A 24,664-nucleotide genomic window follows, 5' to 3' on the forward strand; every position below is an offset into this window, starting at 1 on the left:
GTGCCGTGCTGCATCCCTCCCATCGGCCAAAGCCTGGGTAAGACGCGTCCGGACCTCCTCCGGACACAGGGGCAGCACGTCCTCCACCGTATCCCACAGGGAATGGGAATAACGGTCCAAGAGACAGGCGGTATTTAAGGACCGCAGGCCCAAACTAAGGGACGAAAACAGTTTCTTGCCAAACTGCTCGAGTCTCTTGGAATCCCGATCCGGCGGAGCGGTCGGGAAGGAGGATTGGGAGGTAGAGGCCTGGATAACCAGACTCTCGGGGGTGGGGTGTTGGGACAGGAAACTGGGGTCGCCCGGAGCAGGGCGGTGGCGCCTGGCAACGTTCCTATCCACAGGAGGAACTGTGGAGGGCTTGGACCAGGTGCCCTGCAGAACGTCAGTGAGGGCCTCGTTGAACGGCAGCAGAGGCTCAGTGGAGCTTGCTGAGGTTTGAAGCACCTCAGTGAGGATGTTAGTCCTCACAGCCACGGCAGGCAACTCGAGCCCAAGGGCCTCGGCCGCCTTGCGCAGCACCACAGAAAATGCTGCACCCTCCTCCGAAGCCACGGTCGGAGGAGAAGTGAATCCAGTGTCTGGCGAGGTGTCCAGCCCACTGGCCTCCCCCAGTTCATCTGCCCAGTCCTGAGAAAGCTGTGACTGAACAGCCAGAGGGTCCTCGAACCCCTCCCAGTCGCCCCCTTCTTCCGATTCCTGATAAACAGGAGGAATGATCGGAACCGGACTGTAGAGATGTAGGACTCAAGCGGCGTCGGATGCGGCGTCGGCGGACGCCGTGCCGGCGTCGGGTCCGGATGAGGGCTAAACTGGGGTGTCGGCGTCACAGGCGTCGGCGGCGCCGGTGACGGCGTCGGTGGATCAGGCGTCGGCGCCGGTGGAGGAGTGACTAGGTCAACCGGCGTCGACTGGGGCCCAGGCAAGGGCCCCGCGGGGACCTGCGGCGTCGAGACCGGAGTCGTCGACGGCGCCGGGGCCGTAGCCGCCGGCACGCGAGGTCGCCCAGTCGAGTCCGCGAGGCCCGAAGGCGCGCCAGCGGGCGTCGACGGCGGGGCCAGGCTCCTCATGGCCGAGAGGAAGGCACTGATCTCCGCCGGCGCCGCGTCAGCCCCAGGGACCGGAAGGTATGGGGGCGGACGCGGCACCTGCGGCTCCGCCGGAGCCGCGGGGGTGGAACCACCCTGACCCTCGGCCGAGTCGCGCGACCGGCGAGGGGAGTCCGAAGAGCGATGTCGCCTCTTGGACTTCTTTGAGCGTTTGGACTTACCCGACGACTTGGAGCCGGACGAGCGATGGCGTCGGCTAGGGCTCCGCGAGCGATCCTTGGACCTCCTCCTGGACCGGGATCGCGCACGACGCGGAGCCGAGTGGCGAAGCTCGAGAAGCTTGCGGGACCGCTCCCGCCTAGCCTTCGAAGTCAGGGCCTGACAGTCGTTGCACGACTCCGCGTCGTGGTCGGGGCCTAAGCAGTAGAGGCACCGGCGGTGGTGATCGGTCACCGACATCAGTCGATGACAATCGTCGCAAGCCTTGAACCCAGGCATCCTACCGGCACCAGATGTCGACAGACAAGGATCAAAAATGATCAAAAAAGATTTAGTCAAAAAAGACTAAAAGGGGTAGCTCTCCCGGATCTGCGCTTACTGGCGCGGAAAAAAGAAGAACTGACGTCAGCGCGCGAGGGCGGCGTCTAAGTACTCCGACGACGTCATCCCGGCGCACGACGCCGACGACGGACGCGGAGCCGCAGACGACGCCTAGCGACGCGCAAGGGGTATTGCTGACGAAAAATCTTCCGGATCCAGTCTGACGCCTGGGGATATTCTAAGGTGAGGAATCTAACTAACGTGTTTCTTTCAGATATGTAGCCTCTTTTGCTTTGGATCAGGTATCAACGGCAAAGTGTCCACTTTCGAATCCGAATGGGTCTCTCTGTGTCTTCGTTGCCATCGGAGCCTGGCCTTTCGGTGCAGAATGTTTCAGCTCAGAAGTTAGCTTGGGTTTCGGCACGGAGGATTTCGACTCTGAGCCAGATTTGTGCTTGGAACCAGAGGGTTTCAGCTCAGAAGAGGACTTTTGGCGACCTGGTACCGAGCCGGAAGGCTTGACTAGTTGTTTCGGAGCCGGGCTTGGAGGCTGGGCGTCGGCTACGTCGCCTCAGTGCCGACCTTGGACAGAAGGCAGAGGTGGTGCCGATGGCTTGGGTTTTTCGGAGTTTGTGGGGGCAAGGGGTCTTTGGTACTCACATCACCTTGTCCCTGCAGCAGTTCTTCGGCGTCAAGATCTATCTCGAGCTCCAAGTCTTGTTCAGAGAAGGCTTCTTCCTCCTCTGCCGCTGATGCCTCTATGTCTTCTTGGCTGGAGTCTTCACCGAAGATGTCCGGCGTATCTTCAATGCGTCACAATTTTCTTCCTTGTGCTTGGGAGACAAATACAAGTTGCACACTTCGTGTAAGTGGGGGCTCGTCTACTTTGGAGAAGTGGGAAGGTGTATGGAAACAATACAGTTGAGGGTAGAGAGGATTGCACGTCAAGGGGAACCTGAAGAACGGTTTTGAACCTGAGCGCAGCTACACACGTCCGAACCTGATGGCGGTAAAACAAAATCTAACAATGGAGTCGATGACCATGCGCACTATCGCCGAAAGGAGGAGTCACCTTACCTCATGACTAGTAAGACTTATTCGAAGAAAAACAATTTGCAAACATCCAGACCCAACACTGGATGGCAGGAGTATGCAAAGCATGTGTATCTACAGCACATATACCTCAAACATCATGTTTCTGGCCTTTCTTTTTCAAAATAAAAAAAGAAAACTGTTTGGTGCAAGGGTTCGTCATGTTGCTTGAGTCCTACATCAAACAGCGAAATGCATTGACAGGAACTGCCGTGACGCGGCTCCTGACAATGGTTTATAAATGACCAACAGCTTGGCAGTTATGTATTAATCTGGCGGGCGGTCGCCCCACCAGGGCGACGGACTGGGCGAACAACAGGCTGTCCACCAGTATAAAAATCAGGCTCCAAGTCTAAAGGCTCCAAAGATAAGTACCAGTTGAGATGAAAAAACAGTGCTAATTTAAAAATCTGATCTCTAAAAGAAGCCACAGCACAGATATGAAGAGAACTCCCTTTCAAATAACATGCAGTAGAAAATCTGAGATAGGGGGGCCTCTGAGGAAAGTAGTGGTTAGAGTGCTGGCATTTCATTGGCTTAAGTTTTAGTTTTGTCTAGGATGTTGTTTAATTACTAAAGTGACATGGCTTTCAGGCCTCTGGAAAGAGCACGGCTATGTAAAGGATACCATGCGACTCCCAGCTCGATGACTGGAAGCAATTCACACATGCAAACCTTATATAGATTCAATGTTGGGGAAGCCATGTGCTCAAGATATAAGCACTGAAGTAAAAAAATAAAACATAAAGGGACAATTTGTCTATCTTAAAAAAGGACAGCACCTCCATTGGAGTCTGTTGCCATCCTTGATTACGATGCAATGACTGGCATTGTATATTGGTCTGTTCTTGTGGGGAACACAACAAAAATTGGCTAAGACATTCTTTGTCACTTTTTTATGGAGGGGTCACAGGTGCAAGGCAGAACGTGGTCTGCTCACTTTGTTTTAATCCTTGAGAGTACTTTACACTAAGCTGTTTTTAAGCCAATAAAAAGAGAAAGAGTGTGGAGAAATAAAAATATGCTTAAATACACCTAGTATTTAAAGAAAGACATACTTAGCAGCTGTATACCTCAAAATAATTAGTCAGGCAGTTAGGAAAAGCTTAATAAACTGTACTAATAAAATAAAAATTATTTTCCAACAATCTAAATTAAAAATAAGCAAAGTGCAACATGTCCGAATAGCTGAAAAGGCAGTATCAACTATCCACTGCAGTACAAGTATAGAAAAAATATAACTGAGTCAGGAGATGACTCAGTAGGGCTATGGGACCGAAAGAAGGATGAACCACCCGCCCTTAACTGGAGTTTCCAAACATAGGAATGAATTGTCTGTGACCAAAGAATGCATACCTTCTTACAAACAGACTATCTATTGCTGTTAGAGTACGATTATTTAACACCATGTAAATATATTTTATAAAGTGGTTTGTGCAACAATACTATAATTTGGAAATATCTTGAAGTAAAAGGAATACTTGCCCAAGAAAACAATCGGTGTCATTTATCCACTGGTTAACAAACTGTGCTGTGATTGGCTCAGAGTTATGCGGGAATCTAACATTTTCCAACGTATGCAAAAGGAGGGCAGGGTTGTAAAAAAGAGCTGCGATAGCCACTTGTAGACACATAGTACGAAGTTCACTTGTTTTCACGCCACGGGTCAACCGCTCCAACACTGCTTCTACAAACAGCGGGATACACTAAATAAAAACAAAAGCTTAAGTCAAAATTTGAAAGTAAAGGATGAAACCATATGTAACGTGAGTTATATTCCCAGCCTTTTGCTAATACTTCTCAATTTCACAGAACACCAATACTTCATCTAAGCTCAATGGGGGCACATGAACTGCACAGTTTGACACTAGAAGTGCCTGGCACATACCTTGATCTTATACACAGCTAGACTGGAAAGCACATCTGATTTTAATTCCATCACATTGTACTTGCAGTAAAAAAATAATATATTTCTTCATAGTTAAAGGGTGACATTGCACCCGAATCTCCTGATATCATCCTTACCGATATGCACTCATTGCAGAGACCAACAGACTCTGCATATACACTGTAATAGTAGATCCCCAAGGCAACATTCCAAACGAACATCCTAATTTTATCCAAAGATGATATCAATCACATCAAGAGGGCACTCTGCGCTCACTCATGCCACATTAAAGGCCACATAGCAAAGCAAAACCAACAAAAATAGTGGTCAGCTAGCAACCAAAACACAATGTCTAATAGTTTGAGAGTCTAATCTTTGAAAAGTTGATATATTTCCAGTCATCCACACACAAACCGAGCACTAAAAGGGTTGGGTAATAATAAGGAGCAGTTATGTACCGTAGAGTGCATTAATTACCATGCACAGCAAATGTTAATATCAACAAGAATAGTCTCTTTAAACCTGCAGGTAAGACTGTACACATTAAAAAGCATACTCTATTAACTCCAAAGAGCAAACTGTACATTACATAAAAATGCTTTGATGTATTGTGTTGTGTATCCAACCAAAACTGGTAAAATTCAGTGGGTCACAAACAAACCAACTTCAACTGATTATTATTATTTTTTTTTAAATAAGGAAAAATTCCCATAACATAGTATGTAATCTTTGTACCATCAACATTTTTTCAGATATTCACTGGGGTTTGTAGTGATGTACTTTGCCTTAAGTACTCACTGGGCATGGATTCCTTGTTTTTGGGCAGTTTTATATAATGCAAACTTGCATTAGTGTACTTTACAAAAGAACCAGATTAAATTACATACTTTTATAGGGACAGTGAAATTTAGTAATTTGCCCAAATTCACAGGATGTTGAGATGAGGCTAGGATTTGAACCTGACTCCCCTGTAAAAAGTAGTCCAGTCTAGCCGCTAGGTCACATCTCCTCCCACTGTGAGGACCTGTGGCAATCCTACGCCTAGCACCTATAATAGAGTAGTGGCAGCGCACTGACTCGTCCATGCTCTGAAGGCTCTGTTCACAGGGCATGGAGTTGAGCCACACCTGAACCAATGCCCACAACACATTCAAAGCTAAAAATACTGCACATGGAGAACAGACTTTGACCAGGCCTTGTGCCCAAGAGCCCTGCACTCAATACTGGGACATGATAGCAGGGTATGTCACAGGCATCACTATTGACATGGGGTTTCACGTGGCCTTTGATCTTGGTATCAACATATAATGGAATAGATTATATGGTGGTAAATAGCACTCTAGCAGGCCCCCCTAAGAGGCAAAGTACGCCAAATCACAATATCGGAGCATGCCCCAATGTTCACAACAGTGGAGCTGGTAACACCAGAGCCTCACCACAAAATGAAACAACTTGCATATTAAAGGAAAAGTTCCATCCAACACATTTATTGATCAATGAAAGACCCACAATACACAAACTCTCATTATCATCCAGTCAAGTTAATGTTTCCATTTCATTGTAAATACTGTCACTTTTTTCTAATTTTAACAGTTTAAAGGGAACATTCGCCGGTGACATCTTTTTCCCATTTTGATATTTTGTCGTTTACAAATGGACATGAAATGTATGATCCATTGTTAACCTACATGAAGCACTCCATCGTACAAACATTAACAAAGTATTATGTGCCTCTAGGATAGGACAAGGTAGCATTGCCACATGGCTTGTTTACTACTGACTGCAATTCCTTAACATCATCATTTAATAGTTTGGACTCCATAAAAACAGAACAAAATGTTGAGAGAACTAATCAACATTCCTTTGGCTTCTCTATGTTATGTACTCATGTTAGTTACTGATTTAAAAGCATAGAACAAATGCAACAGGAAAATGCCCTTTTATTTTTTTTACCCAAAATGAAAGCCACTGAGGATAATCAGAAAGTGAGTATATGTGCAAAATAGATTACTCAAACCCCACCCTCCAAAAACAAAACAATCATCTCATTCTTCTGTATCTGTCAAGACAGCCTTGTCCCAAAGATGGTACCTGATCTATTCCTCTTCCTTTACACTGAAGCACAATGACTTCAAGGAGCTTTGCTGCATGGCATTCTGCATCTTCCCCAGCATCCCCGGTTAACACCTAAGAAAAGAGAAAGGACAGCTCGGTAAAATAGTGTAACAGCGCATATTTAAAAAAGCAGTGCATAAACTCTAGTTTAATGTCATATTCTAAATCTGCTAAACTACCTTTTGGTAATCTCCGTCTAAGTAATTGGAGTTCTAGAAAATGTAAAATGTATGTAACATATATCCATGTGAACAATGGATCAGTCCCCTTAGAGTAGGGGTGCATGCACTTATAATCCAGGCAATAACATCGAAATCCTTGCATCAACTCTTACAAAAGCATGCTCATCTGTCATATGACTCCTCTGGTATAAACGATAGAGCCTTGGAAGCATGCTAACATACTTAATTGCAAAAACTGTAAAGTAAGCAATCAGGAGATGGGTACTGGGTCTGGGTGACTTATGAGGTAAAAGCAAGAGTGGAGGGAGGGATCAGGGCTTGAGTAACCATAATGAACAGAGGGATAACTCTTGGTAGGGCGAGTACAGGGCTGGATTTCAGGGATGGACGAGTTAAGGGAACACACCTCAACCAGCCCATGCACTAAGCCATATTTATGGAATCGTCTAAGCACTTGGCCCAGACTTCGACGATCTCTGACAATTCCTGTGCCATAAAGGGCCAACCTGCTCCTTGAAGCACCAGGATATAAGGCAGCAAAAAAACTCTAGAACAGTCATTCCCAGTAAGAGCAAAAAGGGCCATAGGACAAATCCACCCTACAACATTTTAAATAGAGTTGAATAGGGGGTTCGTCTGGCAGCCATGTCAACAAATATATGGCAGATGGAGCTCCTTCAGCGCCCCATATATTTACAGTCCCATCCTGTGCAGTACAAACATTTGAAAAGGTAAAGATTACCTACAATTAGGTAGAAGAGTCACCAGCACTGTAATCTACATTAGATAATGGGGACTAGGAAACCAGATTCGAGTCACTGCATTGGCTCACCCTTTTGTGACTCTGGGCCAATCATTTAATCTCCTTGTTCCTAACGAAAGATGTATGCGACCTTGTGTAATGTAACTGGTGCTCATGTAAAGCGCTCCAATGCCTTCGAATGAGTTTGCGCTATATAAAAACTGCAAAAAAATAAAAATAAATAGCAGATCGGGTGAGCGCCAGGAAGGTAAGCGGGCGGCCAGGGACCAGGGGTCTGCCTGCGCTGCCGGGTGTCAGAACGGAAGTCGATGGTGAGCACTAGATCAACATGTTTTCTTTGAGCAAAATCAATTAGTTCTAGTCAGTATGACTTGTCTTTTAGCTGTTTTGTTAGTACCCTTTTAAATACATGGTGTGCCAATCCAAATAGCCATATGTCCTGTATATGTCATGATAGCGCACAAGTTACTACTTGTGTAACGATATATCTGTAAGAGACATTAGTTAGTGATAGATTTCTTACCTTAGAACATCAGCAGGTGTCAGACTGGATCCGGAAAGTTTTCGTCAGCAGTACCCCAGCGCGTCGGAAGGTGGCGTCGTGCGGCTCCGCGTCCGTCGCTGGCGTTGTATGCGCCGAGATGACGTCACGGAGACTACTTAGGCACCACCCATGCATGCTGACGTCAGTTCTGTACACGACTTTCCGTGGCAGGAACGCAGAGCCATGCAAGAAACTGACCACTGGTGCCATGAAACTAGGGCCTTGAAAGGGATGACCTGAACCCTAGAAATCAGTTCGCAGAACGGGGAGGATGGGTGGAGCGGTAAGGAATCTATCACTAACTAATGTCTCTTACAGATATATCGTTACACAAGTAGTAACTTGTGCATCTGAAAGAGACACGTTAGTGATAAGATTCCTTACCTTAGAATAGATACCCCAGCAATACGAACCCCGGTGGTGGGTCTGCGAACAAGATTACACCAGAAAGTCATGGAGGACAGAACAGTCAAAGAAGCCGTCTCTACGGACTTGACTGTCAAGGCAATAATGCTTGGTAAACGTGTGCAGCAAGGCCCACGTAGCTGCCTGACAAATGTCCTGCAAGGGAACGCCGCGTCCCAAGGCAGTAGTGGCTGCCGTTGCCCTGGTAGAATGGGCACGCAGCCCCACAGGAGGCTCCTTCTTAGCCAACAACTAACAGGAGGCTCCTTCTTAGCCAACAACTAACATGCTTTGATGCACAGAACGACCCACCGAGAGGTGGTTCGTTTGTGCACGGCCTGACCTTTTTTGGCGCCCACGTAGCCAACAAAAAGTTGGTCATCCACCCGGGACTGTTGTGTGCGCTTCAGATAGAACGAGAGCACGCGTTTTGGGTCCAGACGGTGGAGCCTCTCTTCCTCTTTTGAAGGATGCGGAGGTGGAAAGAAGGTGGGCAAAGTGATGGTCTGCCCGATGTGGAAGGGCGTGACAACTTTTGGCTAGAAAGAAGGATGAGTCCTTATCTTATCAGTGTTTTGTAGAGCGCTCGTTCACCAGTTGGTTTCATGGCGCTAAGAGAACTAGGGGTCGCCAGTACGCAACAGATTATTCATAGGCCTGTGTGAATAACCAGGTTTTGAGGGATTTCCTGAAATCAAGCAGGTTGGTGCTGAGTCTGATCTCCAGGAGGATGGAGTTCCACAATCGTGGAACTAGTGTTGCGAACCTGCAACCCCCTTGGCGTTTCAGTTTGTAGATGGGTACCGTCAGAAGGTGGAGTTGGGCTGAACGGACGTCCCGAGTGGGGGTATAGCGAGAAATTAGATTGTTGATGAATTTAGGGCTGCGCCCGTTTAGGGCCTTGAACACCAGGCAGACGACTTTAAAAGCGCAGCGCTGGGGGACAGGAAGCCAGTGCAGTTTTCTGAGGAGGGGGAAGCCTGTTGCCATCTGGGATGTTTGTGTATTAGTCGAGCCGCTTGGTTCTGTGCCAGCTGAAGTCGCTTGGTGAGGCAGAGTGGGAGTCCCAGGTAAGTAGTGTTTGCGTAGTGTAGCTGAGACAGGACCAACGCCATCACCACCTGGACCAGTGCAGCTTGGGATAGTAGCCTGCTTATTTTTCTGATTTTGCGTAACTGGAGGAAGCAGGCGGAAACCACCGTACCTACGTGTGTTTTAAGAGACAAGTCATTACATATGGCGATGCCTAGACTTTTTACTGAGGTGGAGTCCCCTGGGGGGGTGGGAGGGGGGGCAATATTGTGGGCCCCACTGATCGCGATCTCCGCCTGTCAAGATTAGTTCTGTTTTGCTGGGGTTGAGTTTTAAATTATTGAGGTTCATCCATTGCTGGATGAATGTCATGGTAGATTGAAAGTCAGTTATCGATTGAGAACACGAGTTGGAGGTCGTCTGCATAATTAAAGGTGGTCACCTTCCTGTCTTTTAAAGATCTTATCAGTGGACATAGATAGAGGTTGAAGAGATGTGGCGAGAGCGAGGAGCCCTGTGGGACCCCACAAGTTGTTTTTAACTTGGGAGCAGTGAATTGGCCAAAGCGGACTGCCTGGGTGTGGTTTTGTAGGAAGGAGTTAATCCATCTAAGGGCTGGACCCTGGAAACCTGCCTTGCTGACACGGTCCGCTAGTATGTTGTTGTTGACCGTGTCAAATGCGGCCGAAAGGTCAAGCAGTAAAAGGGCCTGGTGGATGCCTCTGTCCGTATTTTCTCGTAGGGAGTCGAGTATTGCTAAGGTCACTGTCTCAGTGGAGTCGGCTGGCCGAAAGCCGGCTTGGATAGGGTCAAGGAATTCCGTCTGTTCCAAGAAGTTGGACAGGCATATTGCTACATGGGCTTCCAGCAGCTTCGCCATGTAGGGGAGAAAAGAAATGGGGCGTTAGTTTGCCAGCGTCTGGTGGTCAGTGCTGGGTTTCTTTAGGAGGGGAACCACTATGGCCTCCTTGAAGGCATTGGGGACGCAGCCCTGGGACAGGGAATGGTTTAATAGGGCAAGGGCTGGGTCTGGGAAGGCCATAAAGGCCTTTTTCAAGACGTGAGGGGGGCAGTGGTCCAAGGGAGAGCCTGACTTTACTTTGGCTAGCAGTTTATTCAAGGTCTCTATGTCAATCGGTGGAAAGGAGTCCAGAGAGCGGGGGTTCCTAGGTGTGGGCGGGGTGATATTTTCCGAGGATCTGGGGGGAATGCTAGTTTTGATGGCAGTGATCTTGTCTATGAAAAAGTTATTCAAAGAGTTACATAGGGCCTGAGATGGCTTGGGTTTACTTAGGACTCTCTCAGGGTTGGACAGTTCGTCAACTATTGTGAATAAGTCATTGGCTTGTTTGTTAGAGTTGAGGATTCGTGATGAAAAATAAGCTGCCTTGGCAGTGGATATGGCCTATCTGTAATTGTTCAAGGCTCGGGTGTAGGTGGTTTTACTTTCCTGCGAGTAGTCCTGCCTCCACTTCCTTTCCATTTGACGGAGAGAGCGTTTTGGGAATTTAAGTCTGGTGAGAACCATCTCTGAGCCTCATGCCGGCGAGTGAGACTGATTTGTTTGAGTGGGGTGTGAGTCCTTAAAACCACCTTGTCCGGATGAACAGAAAGAAAAGAAGGTTTAGAAGAAAGAACCTGGAGCTCACTCATTCTTCTGGCAGAGGTGATAGCTACCAGGAAAGCCATCTTGAGAGTGAGGAGACGTAAGGGACAGTTATGAAGGGGCTCAAAGGGAGCGCACATAAGATATGTCAAGACAAGATTTAAGTCCCATTGAGGCATTATGAAAGGCACGGGAGGAAACGTGTATGTAATGCCTTTGAGGAAGCGATTAACAACTGGGGACTTAAAAACAGAAGGCTGATCTGGAAGCCGTAGAAAGGCGGAGATGGCTGAAAGATAACCTTTGATAGTGCCCAGAGCAGAGCCCTGCTGGGCTAAAGAGAGAAGGTACAGAAGGACCTCGGAAAGAGGGGCAGAAAGGGGGTCCACAGCCTTTGCTGTGCACCATGCGACTAATTTGTTCCACCTGCAGGCGCATACTGTTTTAGTGGAGGGACATCTGGCTGCCAGAATGACATCACAGACTTCGGGAGGAAGGTCGAAAGCTGTTAACTGTCGCCGCTCAATCTCCACGCATGGAGGTGGAGGCTAAACAGGTTCGGGTAGAGGACCGTCCCCTGCTGCTGCGACAGAAGATCCTCCTGAGGAGGCAGTCGGATCGGGGGATTGATCGCCATGCTGAGTAGCTCGGGATACCAGTATCTTCGTGCCCAATCCGGAGCCACAAGGATGACTTGGGCTCGGTCGCGCCGAGTCTTCTTCAGCACTCTGAGCAGAAGAGGTATAGGCAGAAAGGCGTACAACAGACCGCAGCTCCACTCGCGACGAAAAGCGTCGCCGAGCGAGTGCCGCCTTGGAAATACCAACACGCAGAACGGATGACATTGCGCGTTCTCTTCGGTGGCAAATAGATCTAACCAAGGTTCTCCCCACTGCAGAAAGAGACCTTGCGCCACGTCCGAGTTCAGACGCCATTCGTGATCCATCATGAACCGGCAGCTGAGTTGCCAGGTGTTGAACCACCAAGGTAATGCCTTTATGTTCCAGCCATGTCCAGAGGCGAAGAGCCTCCTGACATAGGGTCCACAACCCCACCCCGCCCTGTTTGTTGCAGTACCACATGGGGGTGGTGTTGTCCGTGAACACCTGCATTACACTTCCCCAGACAGAGGGAAGGAATGCTTTCAGTGCAAGCCAGATCACCAAAAGGTTGATATGGAGCTGAGACTCTGCCGGAGACCAGAGGCCTCTGATCTCCGCCTCTCCCAAGTGGCCGCCCCATCCCAGGAGGGACGCATCCGTCACCACTGTATGCACCGGTTGGGGAAGGGAGAGGGATCTGCCCTTGACCCAATCGCGATTCAGGAGCCACCACTGCAATTGTCATGCAGTGCCCTCCGAGATCTGGACGTGATCGGACAGGTTGCCCTGATGCTGTGCCCACTGGAACTTCAGGTCCCACTGCAGAGCCCGCATATGCCATCTGGCATGTTGCACTAGCAGGATGCAGGAGGCCATTAGGCCCAGGAGTCGGAGGGTCATCCTGACCGAAACCCGGGATAGAGGCTCAAAGGTTGAAATCATAGCCTGAATATCCCGGACTCGCTGCTCGGGAGGATAAACCCAAAACTGTGTTAAATCCAGAACCGCTCAGATGACGAGGAGCTTCTGAGAGGGGCTCAGGTGCGACTTTGGCACATTGACAGAAAACCCCAGCAAATGCAGGAGGTCGGCCGTAGTCTGGAGGTGGGAGACCACTGCCTGGGGCGAGCCCACCTTCAACAACCAGTCGTCGAGATAGGTGAAGACTGGAACCCCTGATCTGCGCAGATGAGCTGCGACCACCGCCATCACTTTCGTGAACACCCGAGGGGCACTGGTAAGGCCGAAGGGGAGAACGCCAAACTGAAAATGCTCTTGGCCTACCGTGAACCGCAGGTAACGCCGGTGGGCCGGCAGGACGGGGATATGAAAATATGTGTCCTGCAAGTCAACATCTTGAACTTCTCCTTCCAGAGGAAGCGGTTTACGTTCCTGAGGTCCAAGATGGGGCGCAGGCCCCCTTTCGCCTTCTTGGGGACCAGAAAGTAGTGGGAATAACAACCACATCCTACTTCTGCCCCAGGAACGTGCTCGATGGCTCCCTTGGCGAAGAGGGCCATGACTTTCTGCTGGAGAAGTGCAAAATGGTCCCCCGACATGCGGTGGAACTGAGGTGGCATGGCTGGAGGGGCAGACTCGAAGGGGAGGGAGTAGCCCCTTCGGACGATTTGCAACACCCACCTGTCTGAGGTAATGGAACGCCAGTGGGGGAGGTGATGGCGAATCCTGCACCCACCAGTGTGGGGTGTGCCCCAAAGCTCGGACTAGGAAGGCTACGTGGCGATGCTGTGGGAGCAGAGGTGGACTGACCCGCACGCTGGCCCCTTGTCCCGCCATGGCGTGAACCACGTCCGCGCTGAGGTTGGTTCTGCGCAGGCTTCTGGCTGAATGAACGTGTCGGGTGCCCCTTCCATGGCCACGAAAGGAACAAAAAGCAGACGTGGCTGGGCACATGGTGGAGAGACCCAAGGACTTGGCAGTAGCTCTGGAGTCTTTAAAACGCTCCAGTGCACTATCTGCCTTATCACCAAACAGGCTAGTACCATCAAAGGGCATGTCCATAAGAGAACTCTGAACATCCCCTGAAAACCCAGTGGACCGCAACCAGGCGTGGCGACAGAGGGCCACTGTTGTGGAAATCGCCCTACCCAGTGAGTACGCGGTGTCCAGTCCACACCGGATGGCGAACTTTGCTGCATCTTTCCCCTCAGCAACAGTTTGGGAAAGCACTGTCCGGACCTCCTCCAGACACTGAGGCAGCACCTGCGCAACCGTGTCCCACACAGCGGGGGAGTAGCGGCCCAAGAGACATGCGGTGTTCACCGACCGCAGCCCCAAGCTAGCAGAAGAAAACAGTTTCTTGCCGAACTGTTCCAGCTTTTTGGATTTCTTATCCGGCGGGGAGGTAGGGAATGCGCTTTGGGAAGTGGAGGCCTGCATTACCAGGCTCTCCGGATTTGGGGGGGTTGTTAAAAAAGCAGGGTCACCCTGGGCCGGTCGATGACGCCTGGCTACGTTTTTATCCACAGGAACCCCCGTTGCTGGTCTAGACCAGGTGCCCATCAATACGTCAGTTAACGCCTCATTGAATGGCAGCAGGGGCTCCATAGAGCTTGCCGCCGGCTGAAGTACTTCAGTGAGAAGATTAGTGTTGAGGGTCACCATAGGCAGGTTAAGGGCCTCAGCCGCTGTACGGAGCACCAAAGTGTATGTGGCGCCCTCCTCCATAGCCACAACAGGAGGAGAAAGAAAACCAGGTTCAAAGGAGAGGTCAAGGCCACCTGCATCCTCCAAATCTTCTGCCAATTCCTGTTCGGACCCGCACTGCCGGCGGGAGCCGTAGGCCTGAAAATGCGGTCCATGGCAGCAAGGAAAGCTTGCACCTGGGCAGGAGTCGCCGACGGACCCGGAAAAGGTGGGTAGCCAACGGGACTCACAGGCTCCAAAGGAGCCGCGGGGGAGGTCCCCCCTCGCTGGCGTCCGGAGACCGACGGGGGGCATCAGAGAGCGACAACGCTTCTTCGACTTTCTTCTTATGACGTCTCATACCCAATTCCGAGTGTGAAGACTTCGACCCCGAGGAGCGATGATGATGGCTCCGTGATCGGTCCCTCGATCAACCCCTTGACCTCAAACGGCGCGGAGACGACTGCCGGGCCTCCAGCAGCTTACGGGACCGCTCCCATAAGGCCTTCGGAGCTATGGCCAGACAGTCGGAACATGACCGGAAGTCATGGTCGCGCTCCAGAAAGTAGAGACAGACGCCATGGGGGTCGGCCACCGACATCGTACGGCGACAGGCCCGCAGGATTTAAACCCAGGCATCCCTTCGTGGCACCAGGAGTCAAAGACTCAAAACTGAAAGACAAAAAGTCTAAAAAATTTGTGAAAAAGTGTCTAGGGTATGTGCTCTAACTGGATATGCGCTTCCTGGGAGGAAAAAGAAAGAACTGATGTCAGCGCGCATGGGTGGCGCTAAGTATTCTCCGTGACGTCATCTCGGCGCATACGACACCAGCGACGGGGCACGGAGCCGCACGACGCCACCTTCCGACGCGTAGTGGTACTGCTGACTAAATCTTTCCGGATCCAGTCTGATGCCTGGGGATATTCTACGGTAAGGAATCTATCACTAACGTGTCTCTTTCAGATATACAAGCCACTGGAATATAGGGGAAGCCATCAAACCGAGCAGATTCCATTAAAGTAGAGATTTTAGTATGCCTCTCTTTGAATTTCTACTTCGGTGCCATATCCGGGCAAACCAAGCTTCCTTCCCTAGATTCCTACACTCCAATCTAATCTACCCTGTGATGTTGAGTAAGATTCTGAACAAGCTACATGGTACAAGCACTTTGAGCATTTCCTTTGATGTGCCTGTACACCATAGGCCAAAGTACTCCGAAATAGGGTCCATCCTGAAACCAGGATTGGCTCTGCCGACGGGCATCAGGAGTAAGTAAATAGCTTGTGCAACACATATACTTCAGGAGCCGCTTTCAATTTTAGCAATGCTAGTTGATCATGACTACTAACATTTTAATTGAACCCAACCAAGGTATCAGCATGCTGGTAATTTTGCAACTCCATGACCATTCAATAGACTACTGCCCTGCTTTCTTGGATTTTCTGCCACACACTAAAACATTTCTCTTTGTTGTGTTTATTGCCATCTTGCTTTTGCAGTTCTTATTAATGGCAGTTAACCAATGCTGCAGGTAGATACTAATTAGGTACAATATGACTCTGCAATCTGCAAACTGTAATATTAGTGTCAAGGTCTTCCCCTGTTCTGGGTGATCTGTGATGAGCCAAAACAGCCTCATTTTCTGCTACATAAGGCTGAACAAGAGAGGGGTGAGAATACATCCTTGTTCTAATCCCATGTTAGTACAGATCCCAGGGTATAAAGCAGAGATTCTGCTGAGCTTTAATTGAAGCCAGGTAACACAATATAGTGGTTGGATAGCTCAGAACAGTATGGAGTTCTACACCTACTCCATTTAATCCACAATAGATTCTTACCAGCTCCCTCAAATGCGGTTCTCAAGTTGATGAAGCAAGCATACAGTAGCTCTCCAGCATTAACATGTTTGTGGATGACCATAGAGAGTGCTAGAATTTGGTCTGATATACCATTCACAGAAACCTGTTTGAAAGAATGGCTAAAGATTTTAATGTGCAACCCAAGTAGCTCATGTGTTAGGGTTTTTGTCTAATATTTGGCTTCAACATCAAGTAGTGGAATTAGTCAGTAGTTTGATGGGTCCATAGGGAACTTTTTAAGGTCAAGCCTACCAGACCGCCCTCGCTGTCTGGTTGCGAAAGACACTGTGGGCTTAAGAAGTAAATACAGGGGCTTGCACCCCAACCATTGCTTACAGCTGATTACTTCATCATCAATCTTATTTGCTTGCTTTCTATTAGATGGCTTTCTTCGTCCCTCTTTTACCTCTACCTCCCATGAAAAATAGATGATTTACCATCTCTTTGATTGGATGGCTTCTATGCTTCCATTACTTGCTTTTAGGAAACTGCTGCCTTCTTTTTATTTAGGCTCTCTAGGAGACTGCATGTGTTTTCCAGATGTCTCACTCATTTGCGTTTATCCTCCCTACCCCGCCCCCAAAGTTGCGTCCTCACCCATGTTCTTCCCTATCCCCACCCGCACTCTGTTTGCTCTTTCTCATGCATTTGCTTCACCATCCGCACTCCGAATTGATCTCTATTGTAAATGTGTTTCTCTCTTCACCCCTATGTTCTATCACCCGTGCTGGTTCCTCCCCAGCCTGCCCTGTTGCTCCATCCAGACACCTCACCAACCCGCTCTTTTATCTTTAAAAAAAAAAAAAAAAAAAGAAATCGCTTTTGACTAGGTTTCAAAAAAGGCTTGTTTTCACATTCCTGTTTTGTTTTTAGTTTAACAATTCATCTCAGATCGGTAAACAGAAGAAAAAAATCTGTGTCCTTTTGGAGGTGCATATACGTGTTGAACAGATGTGAGCCTATAAAATGACACTGGCTGGATCAATTATTTTATTTTTTTATTGAGGTTTTCGTTACATCTGAACATTAGTTACAACGATACAAGAAAAAATTGGCATGAGTTACATTTTGGTGGCTAGCCAGCTATGTTCTGCTATTTACTGCATGGCTAGCGTTTGAGGGTAAATATAGAAACATTGAGCAGATCTGGCGTAGTGTGTGTTGGTGTCTGGGCCACATTACTAAGTCATGAAGTATGTGAACCTCTAAATGATAGAAGGGGAAAAGAAAGAGAATACTGTTAGGGAGGGGGACAATTGAACAACAGCATGAGCAAGAGCCAGGAGGGATGCCTCAGGGAGTCCATATGTAGGTGGCAAGCCTCTCAGGCACCCCTTTGACTCCCCAAAAGAGGAGTGCCTTGTGCCACTGAGAGATAGCTGGGAGTTGGTTGGCTCTCCAATGAAATGTGAGGGTCCGTTTGGCTAGCAAGAGGGCTAGGTTTGCGAATCGCGCTCTCACTTTGTGATTTTTCACTCGCTTATAAATTCCCACAGCAGTCGCTTCCCATGTTTTCAGGATGATGGTAATAGTGGTGTGGTCATCGCGTACGGCGTGCCAGTAATGAGCTGGGAAGTGGCATTACGTGTATTGGAGATCAGCTGCACTGGACTGACATCTGGGGCATGTAAGGTGCACTGCTAGGGTTATGCTTCCCAGTCCGGATAGTGTTAGAAAAGCCCTTTGGAGTATCATGCATTGTAGGTTTTAAATCTCACATTTCGAGAGACGCTTTGTGAGGACTCCATAGCAGCGTGCCATTCAGAATCATGCAAGAGCCGCACAATGTCATCCTTGCATGTTTGCCGGAGAGGTGCCAAAAATACTTCCACATGTTCCTTGATGGCTTTATACAGCCATGTGATCAAATCGCGCCCAGTGCCGAGGGTGTACCGGGTGTGTATGACAGCATGAGTAAGGGATTCTTTGTCTTCGTCTACTGTGCGCCAAACGATTTGGAATGTAGCCAACAACTCTAAGGAGAAAAGGAATTGGCCTGGGGGATATCATAGTCTTGGCGTAGCTGATCAAAAGTTAACAGATGGAGGGAGGAGCCTAGCGCGCAACCAAGATGGCCGCGTAGGTGCGAGGCTCCCGAGGACCTCCGCGACCTCCTGCATAAATCCTGACCATATCCTGTCCTAGACGAGGGGACTGTGTTTGTGAGACCGAGCTGAGGTGCCACCCGTTTTCCGTTTCCAAATCGGACCTCGGACACCGGCGGGAGCACCGATTGAGGTTTGCGGCCTTCTCCACGCCGGCCCCCCGGATTGGAGTTGTGGGGCGATCCGGAGACAAAGTGAACAACAGCGGCGGGCAAGGCTGGGCGTCTCGCGTACCCCGCACTTTCACTTTCGCGCCCTCCTTGCTGCCAAGCGAGGTAGGGCCGCGGGGCGGCGTGCGGTGGTGTGGCCTCGTCGGGGTGCCCTGCCGGCCCGCCAGCTGTGATCCGCCCTTCGGAGCTGTGGTCGCCCTCCCCCGGAGCCCGTGAACTGGTTTGTCAGCCCCTTTCAAGGAGATTGGCACGATTTGGGGACTGGAGCCATGTCCACGAAGCAAGATGGCGACCGGGCAAAGGTGAAATCGACCCGCCGTGGCGCAGCCCATCAATCCAACAGCATGGACCGCTACACCCTCCAGAAGGGATCTCCAGAGGCGCCGCGTAGGTCCCCTGTGGGCCCGACTGATGCTCCTGCTCTGCCCGCGGATCTGACCCTCCGAGACGTCATGGGCGCCATCGCCGAGATGAAGGCCTCGGTGGACCAGCGCTTTGACACTCTGGCGCAGAAGATTGACTCGGTCCTCGTGGATGTGGGCCTGGTGAGGGCCGATCTGTCCAAGACGAATGACCGGGTCGACTCTTTGGCCCACACTACCTCGGGCCTCACAACGGACGTGGCGGCCCTCCAAAAGGAGGTGCGCCGACTTGGCCAGGCGAGCGCCCTGATGGATCGTCGACTGGAGGATTCCGAGGGTCGAGCCCGGAGGAACAATGTCCGCATTGTCGGGGTGCCGGAGGGACGTGAGGAGGAGGCGGCGGATCTGTTTGTGGAGGACCTGATCCTCACCCATCTCCAGCCCCGGGGGCTGAGTAAACTCTTTGCGGTGGAACGTGCCCACAGGGTCCCCGGAGGAAGACCTAAGGCCGGAGCCCCTCCGAGGCCTCTCATTGCCCGGATTTTCAACTTTCGGGACAGAGACGCTATCCTGCAGACTTCTAGGCTACAAGGACCGGTCAGACTCGACAATATGGACGTAAATTTCTATCCTGATTTTACTCCGGCGGTCCAGAAGCAGAGACTGAGTTTTCTCGGAGTCAAACGTCGCCTACGGGACTTGAACCTCAAGTATGCGATGCTTTTTCCAGCGAAGTTGAGGGTAGAGGTGGATGGCCGCACGCACTTTTTTGATCGTCCCGAGGCGGCCGGGGACTGGTTGGACACTTTGCCCGGGGATCGGGGCCGGGGGGGTGGGGGGGGCGCGGTTGGCGGGGAGGGCTCGCCGGATCAGGACTGAGGGACTAATAGTAGGCCTTGCTCTGGACAACATTATTGTCATTATTGACTGATTGTGTAAGTTCCCCTCCCGTGGAGGTCGTACGGGGTCTCTTGGGGGCTTTCCCTCCTCCTCTGGGGGACTAGTTAGTTTTCTTATCTATGGGGCGACAGGCACACTGCACTTTGGGGGGGCTGTTTGGGCTCATGCAGGGGTGCAGGGAGGGGGGAGTTCTGTTGGGACGGGTGGGTTGGGGTGGGGTGTTGTTCGTTTTTACCGCAAGGCAAACCCTTTACTGTATTGGTGTTTTTGAGGTGCTCTCGGGAGGACGAATGATGGCTTCTGTAGGTGATGGGGGGTAGGGACTTGACTTTGTTGTCGTGGAACGTTAATGGACTGGGGGATAGGATTAGGCGAGGTGTGGTCCTGCAGTATCTGAAACGAATTTCGCCAGATGTGGTCTTTCTGCAGGAGACACACCTTATTGGCAATTCCTTTTGTGCCATGAATCGGCGTGGCTATCGTTTGGTGGCCCACTCGGGCTTCACGTCTGGCTCGCGGGGGGTGGGCATCATGGTTAAGAACTCGCTCCCGCTGGAAATAGACGAGGTGCGCCATGATGAGAGGGGACGCTACACTGCCTTGGTGGGGAGAATGGAGGGCAAAGTGGTTGTCTTTGTTTCAGTGTACGTCCCACCGGGGTTACAGTCTACCACTTTTGCGGACCTGGGGCGCCTCCTCCTTGACCTTCCGGGGGGGGCTTCTGGTGGTTGGGGGGGGATTTCAATGCGGTGGTTTCTGGGACTATGGATCGTCACCCCCCTAGGGACCTCCCCCGGGCGCAGGCGTGGCTGTCCGGCCTCTTAGATACATTGGGATTGGTGGACTGCTGGTGCTTAAAACATCCCACGCAGCTGCAATACACCTTCCATTCGGGTGCCCATGGTAGCCTCTCGCGGCTTGATCATATCCTTGTCCCTGCGGCCTATGCTGGGAGAGTGGGAGAGGTGCGCCATCTGGCGCGGGGTATTTCAGATCACTCCCCTCTCCTGTTGCACTTTGATGTCCTCCCGAGGGGGGAGGGCAGGGTAGCTCCAATCAATGCCTGGTACCTGCGCGACCCCACCATTCGTGCTGACTTGATTAAATCCTTGCAGCGGTATTTTGAGGAGAATGTGGGGTCTGTCCCTTCGGCTATCTCCCTGTGGGAGGCCTTCAAGACAGTTCTTAGGGGGGAGGCCCTCTCCTTCATATCCCATGCCCGGAGGCGCGAGCAGGAGGAGGTGACCCGGGTGGAGGCCGAAATTACTGAATTAGAGGGTGATCTGGGGAGTGGGGTGACGGATGCTGCACTACATGTTCTACACCTTAAGCAGGCGGCCTATAGGGCCCTCGTCACGGAGGCAGCCAGGGGCCTCAGTAGAGAGCAACAGGGGCGACTGTATGATGTGGGTGATAAGGCTGGTAAATTGATTGCGTGGTGGGATAAAAAGGAGAGAGCGAGTCGTGTGGTCCCGCTGATTGAGAGGATGGATGGTGTACGTGTCACCGAGCCAGAAGACATTGTCTCTTGCTTCGCGGATTATTTCCGCGAGGTGTATTCCCCGGTCTCTCCCTGCTCGGAGGCGGATTCCCATGCCCTGCTTCGAGATATCGCGCTGCCCTCCCTTTCGGTGGAGGCCAGGGAGTCGTTGGATGCTGCTCCTACCTCGGACGAAATTGCCCTCGCCATACGCTCGGTCGCATCTGGCAAGGCCATGGGCCCGAACGGCATCCCTATCGAGTTGTATAAGCTGCGACCGGATGTACTGGCACCCCACCTCCGCGCGATGTTTCTGGCGGCCCACTCGCGGGGCTCCCTCCCGCCGGACCAACGTCTGGCTACAATCGTGGTGATCCACAAGGAGGGGAGACCCCGAGACCGGGTTACCTCCTATCGGCCTATCTCGCTCTTGAATGCGGAGCCCAAAATCCTTGCCAAGGTGCTCGCCAACCGGCTGGTCGGTGTGGTTGGCGATTTGGTCCACCAAGACCAGTCCGGCTTTATTCCCCATCGCAACACGGCCCTCAATCTGCGGCGCTTGCACGGGGTGCTCGCGCGTGTTCCGTTTGTGCGGGAGCCGGCCATCTTGGCGTCCTTAGACGCCACCATGGCGTTTGACACGCTCGAATGGCCATACATTTGGGCGATGCTGGCGAAATTCGGATTTGGACCGGGATTCATTAGCTGGGTCAAATTGTTGTATTCGGGCCCATTAGCGCAGGTGGTAGTGAATGGACGAGTCTCGGCCCCATTCGCGCTGGGACGGGGCACGCGACAGGGTTGCCCCTTGTCGCCGCTCCTGTTTGCACTGGCCTTGGAACCCCTGGCGGAGTGGCTGCGGTGGCACCCTTCCATCCGTGGTCTCCGTTGGACCCCCGAGTATGAGGACCGCGTGTCCCTCTACGCTGACGATATCCTTTTGTACCTAGCCTCCCCGCGCAAATCACTGATTGTCCTGGTTGATGTCCTGCGCTCCTTTGGCCGTAACTCAGGCCTCGTCATCAACTGGGCCAAATCATGTGTCTATGTGCTTTCCGGGGAGGCTCCCGTCCTCCCGCGGGGCTGTCCGATCCAGATTGCCTCGCAGGGGTTTCGGTACCTGGGTGTCTATATCACGCTGGACCCGGAGGCCCGCTACGAGCGGAATTTGCTTCCCCCCCTCCAGCGCTTGAAGGAGGACGTCGCGCGCTGGCGGCGCCTGCCGCTTTCGCCGCTCGGCCGGGCGGCATTGTTTAAGATGATGTCGTTGCCGCGCTTCCTGTACGCTCTCCAGAACACTATGGACTTAGTCCCGGCGCGCTACTTCCGTGAGGTGGAGAGTCTACAGCGCCGCCTGTTCTGGGACGGGAGGCCGCGTATAGCCCTGGCGAAGTTGACGCTCCCGTGGTACGACGGGGGGATCGCCCTCCCGGACATTAAGCGGTATTACTGGGCCTCCCAGCTAGCTGCAATTAATCACGGCCTCTATGGGCCCGCCTTGAACCCGGCATTTGAAATGGACAAGATGCTCCTGCCCGGTGGCGACTACAATCGAGCGCTCTACTCTGGCGCGCCCGATCCCCGCTTGACGGGGCCCACGCGTGTCATGGTGCGGGTGTGGCACGCGGCCAATGCAGCTATGGGGTGGAAGGACCGTTTGACCCGGGCGTCGCCGTTGTATGCGCCTCAGCGGTTGGGCTCCCTGTGGACCTCGAAGGGCTTCGAGAAGTGGGACACGATCGGCATCAGTAAAGTGGGGGACCTCTGGACGAGAGGGGGATTTAAAACATTCGAGACGCTGCAGACGGAGTTTCAGCTGCAGGGCAGTGAATACTTTCGGTACCTGCAGGTCCGTCACGCGCTGGGCTCCGTCTTCCCAGACGTCGCCTCCATCCCGGAGTCTTCCCCCCTGGAGGATAGAGTGCTGGATGGCCACGTTCCGGACAGCACGATCTCCCTCATTTACAAAAAATTGATTAATGACCGCTCGGGCCTGCTGACCGGCCTCCGTGAGACTTGGGTTGCCGACGGGCTGGAGTTGGACGACGAAGACTGGATTTCCGCGGTGGCCTCTCCGAAGGAGGTGGCCATACCGGCTCGCCTTCGCTTCGTCCAGCTTAAGATACTCCACCGGGTCTACATGACGGGGCCAAGGCTTCTGCGTATGGGCTATGCTGAGGATGGGTTGTGTAAGCGTGGGTGTGGTGCTTTGGCAACTTTTTTGCATATTTTGTGGGAATGCCCGAAGGTGGAGCGATTCTGGCGTGGTGTGCATGAGGTCCTGCGACTGGTTACGCATGTCGCGCTGTTGCCTGAAGCGAGGAGATGCTTGCTGAATGTGTGGGAACCAACTGATTATTCGGTTCCGCAGACGCGATGGGTGACTCTGGGATATATGATAGCTAAGCGTGACATCGCTCAACTGTGGGGCTCCCAGCGGCCCCCGGCGGTGTCGGCCTGGAAAGAACACATGGATTGGTGCATGTTCCGAGAAAAGGTGGTGTATGTGGCGAGGGGTAAGCCTGGGGCGTGGGTGAAAGTATGGGGCCCCTGGAACGCCTACCGCGGGGTTATCTGCGAGCCACCACTGCTGCCTGCTGCCTCACCGGCTCCGTCCCCCTAGTTGGCCCCCTCCCCCAGCCCCGGGCACAGAGTTCCCCCAGTCCTGGATTTGTTTCCCTTCCCCCTCTTTAGATTCCTGTGGATGGTTGGGGTCCCTCTTTAGAGGAGCACGTGCGGTTACTTTCGATCGCGGGTTGCCTTGCGGGTGTGGTTTTTCTGTGTTGTTGTGTTTGTATAAAATGAAACCGTATTGTGGGCTTAGAGTCATGTGGCCCACGTCGTTGATACCTCCTAATTTACTTCTCTGCAACGCCAAGTGCCTTTTTGTACGTTTGTCAGGTGCTCCTGTCACTCTAGCGGCCGGCCGGAAGGTTGTAGGCCCATACTTGTATATACTTGAGATTGCAATAAACGGTTTCAAAAAAAAAAAAAAAAAAAAGTTAACAGATGACAGTTTTGTCCGCAACTGTTCCTTTGTAAAGCTCCCTGCCACACCTGGTTTATCTGCCCATATCATGCAAACATGCTAATAACTAGATAAATGAATCAAACCTAAGGGTTCAGCACACTATTTTTATAGGCACATACAAGAGTTTCCAGGAAGTCTCCTGGGTATGGAGTCAGATATTAAAGCATTGGAATATTTCAAGAGTTCTCTGCATGCATTAAGCAAGATTACATTTTTATTTTTTACTTAAGGAGGAAATTTGAGATAATGAAGGAAAGACGTGCTGACACAGTTTTTTTTCATTACCTTAAAC

The 24,664-nt window shown here is 51.3% G+C and overlaps 1 protein-coding gene across 1 annotated transcript in view; it reads right to left on the reverse strand.

The window, feature by feature from the left end:
* Positions 1-24,664, reverse strand: part of IPO8 (importin 8) — a 557,903-nt gene that overhangs the window by 148,322 nt on the left and 384,917 nt on the right. The window contains exons 20-21 of the mRNA XM_085652356.1: positions 6,661-6,756; positions 4,167-4,387 (exon numbers count right to left, since the gene is read on the reverse strand). Coding sequence (XP_085508482.1) covers positions 4,167-4,387; positions 6,661-6,756 — 317 coding nt within the window. The remainder of the gene's footprint in view (positions 1-4,166; positions 4,388-6,660; positions 6,757-24,664) is intronic.

Source organism: Triturus cristatus, chromosome 4_1, assembly GCF_964204655.1.
Source record: "Triturus cristatus chromosome 4_1, aTriCri1.1, whole genome shotgun sequence".
In the NCBI taxonomy this organism is placed as follows: Eukaryota; Metazoa; Chordata; class Amphibia; order Caudata; family Salamandridae; genus Triturus; species Triturus cristatus.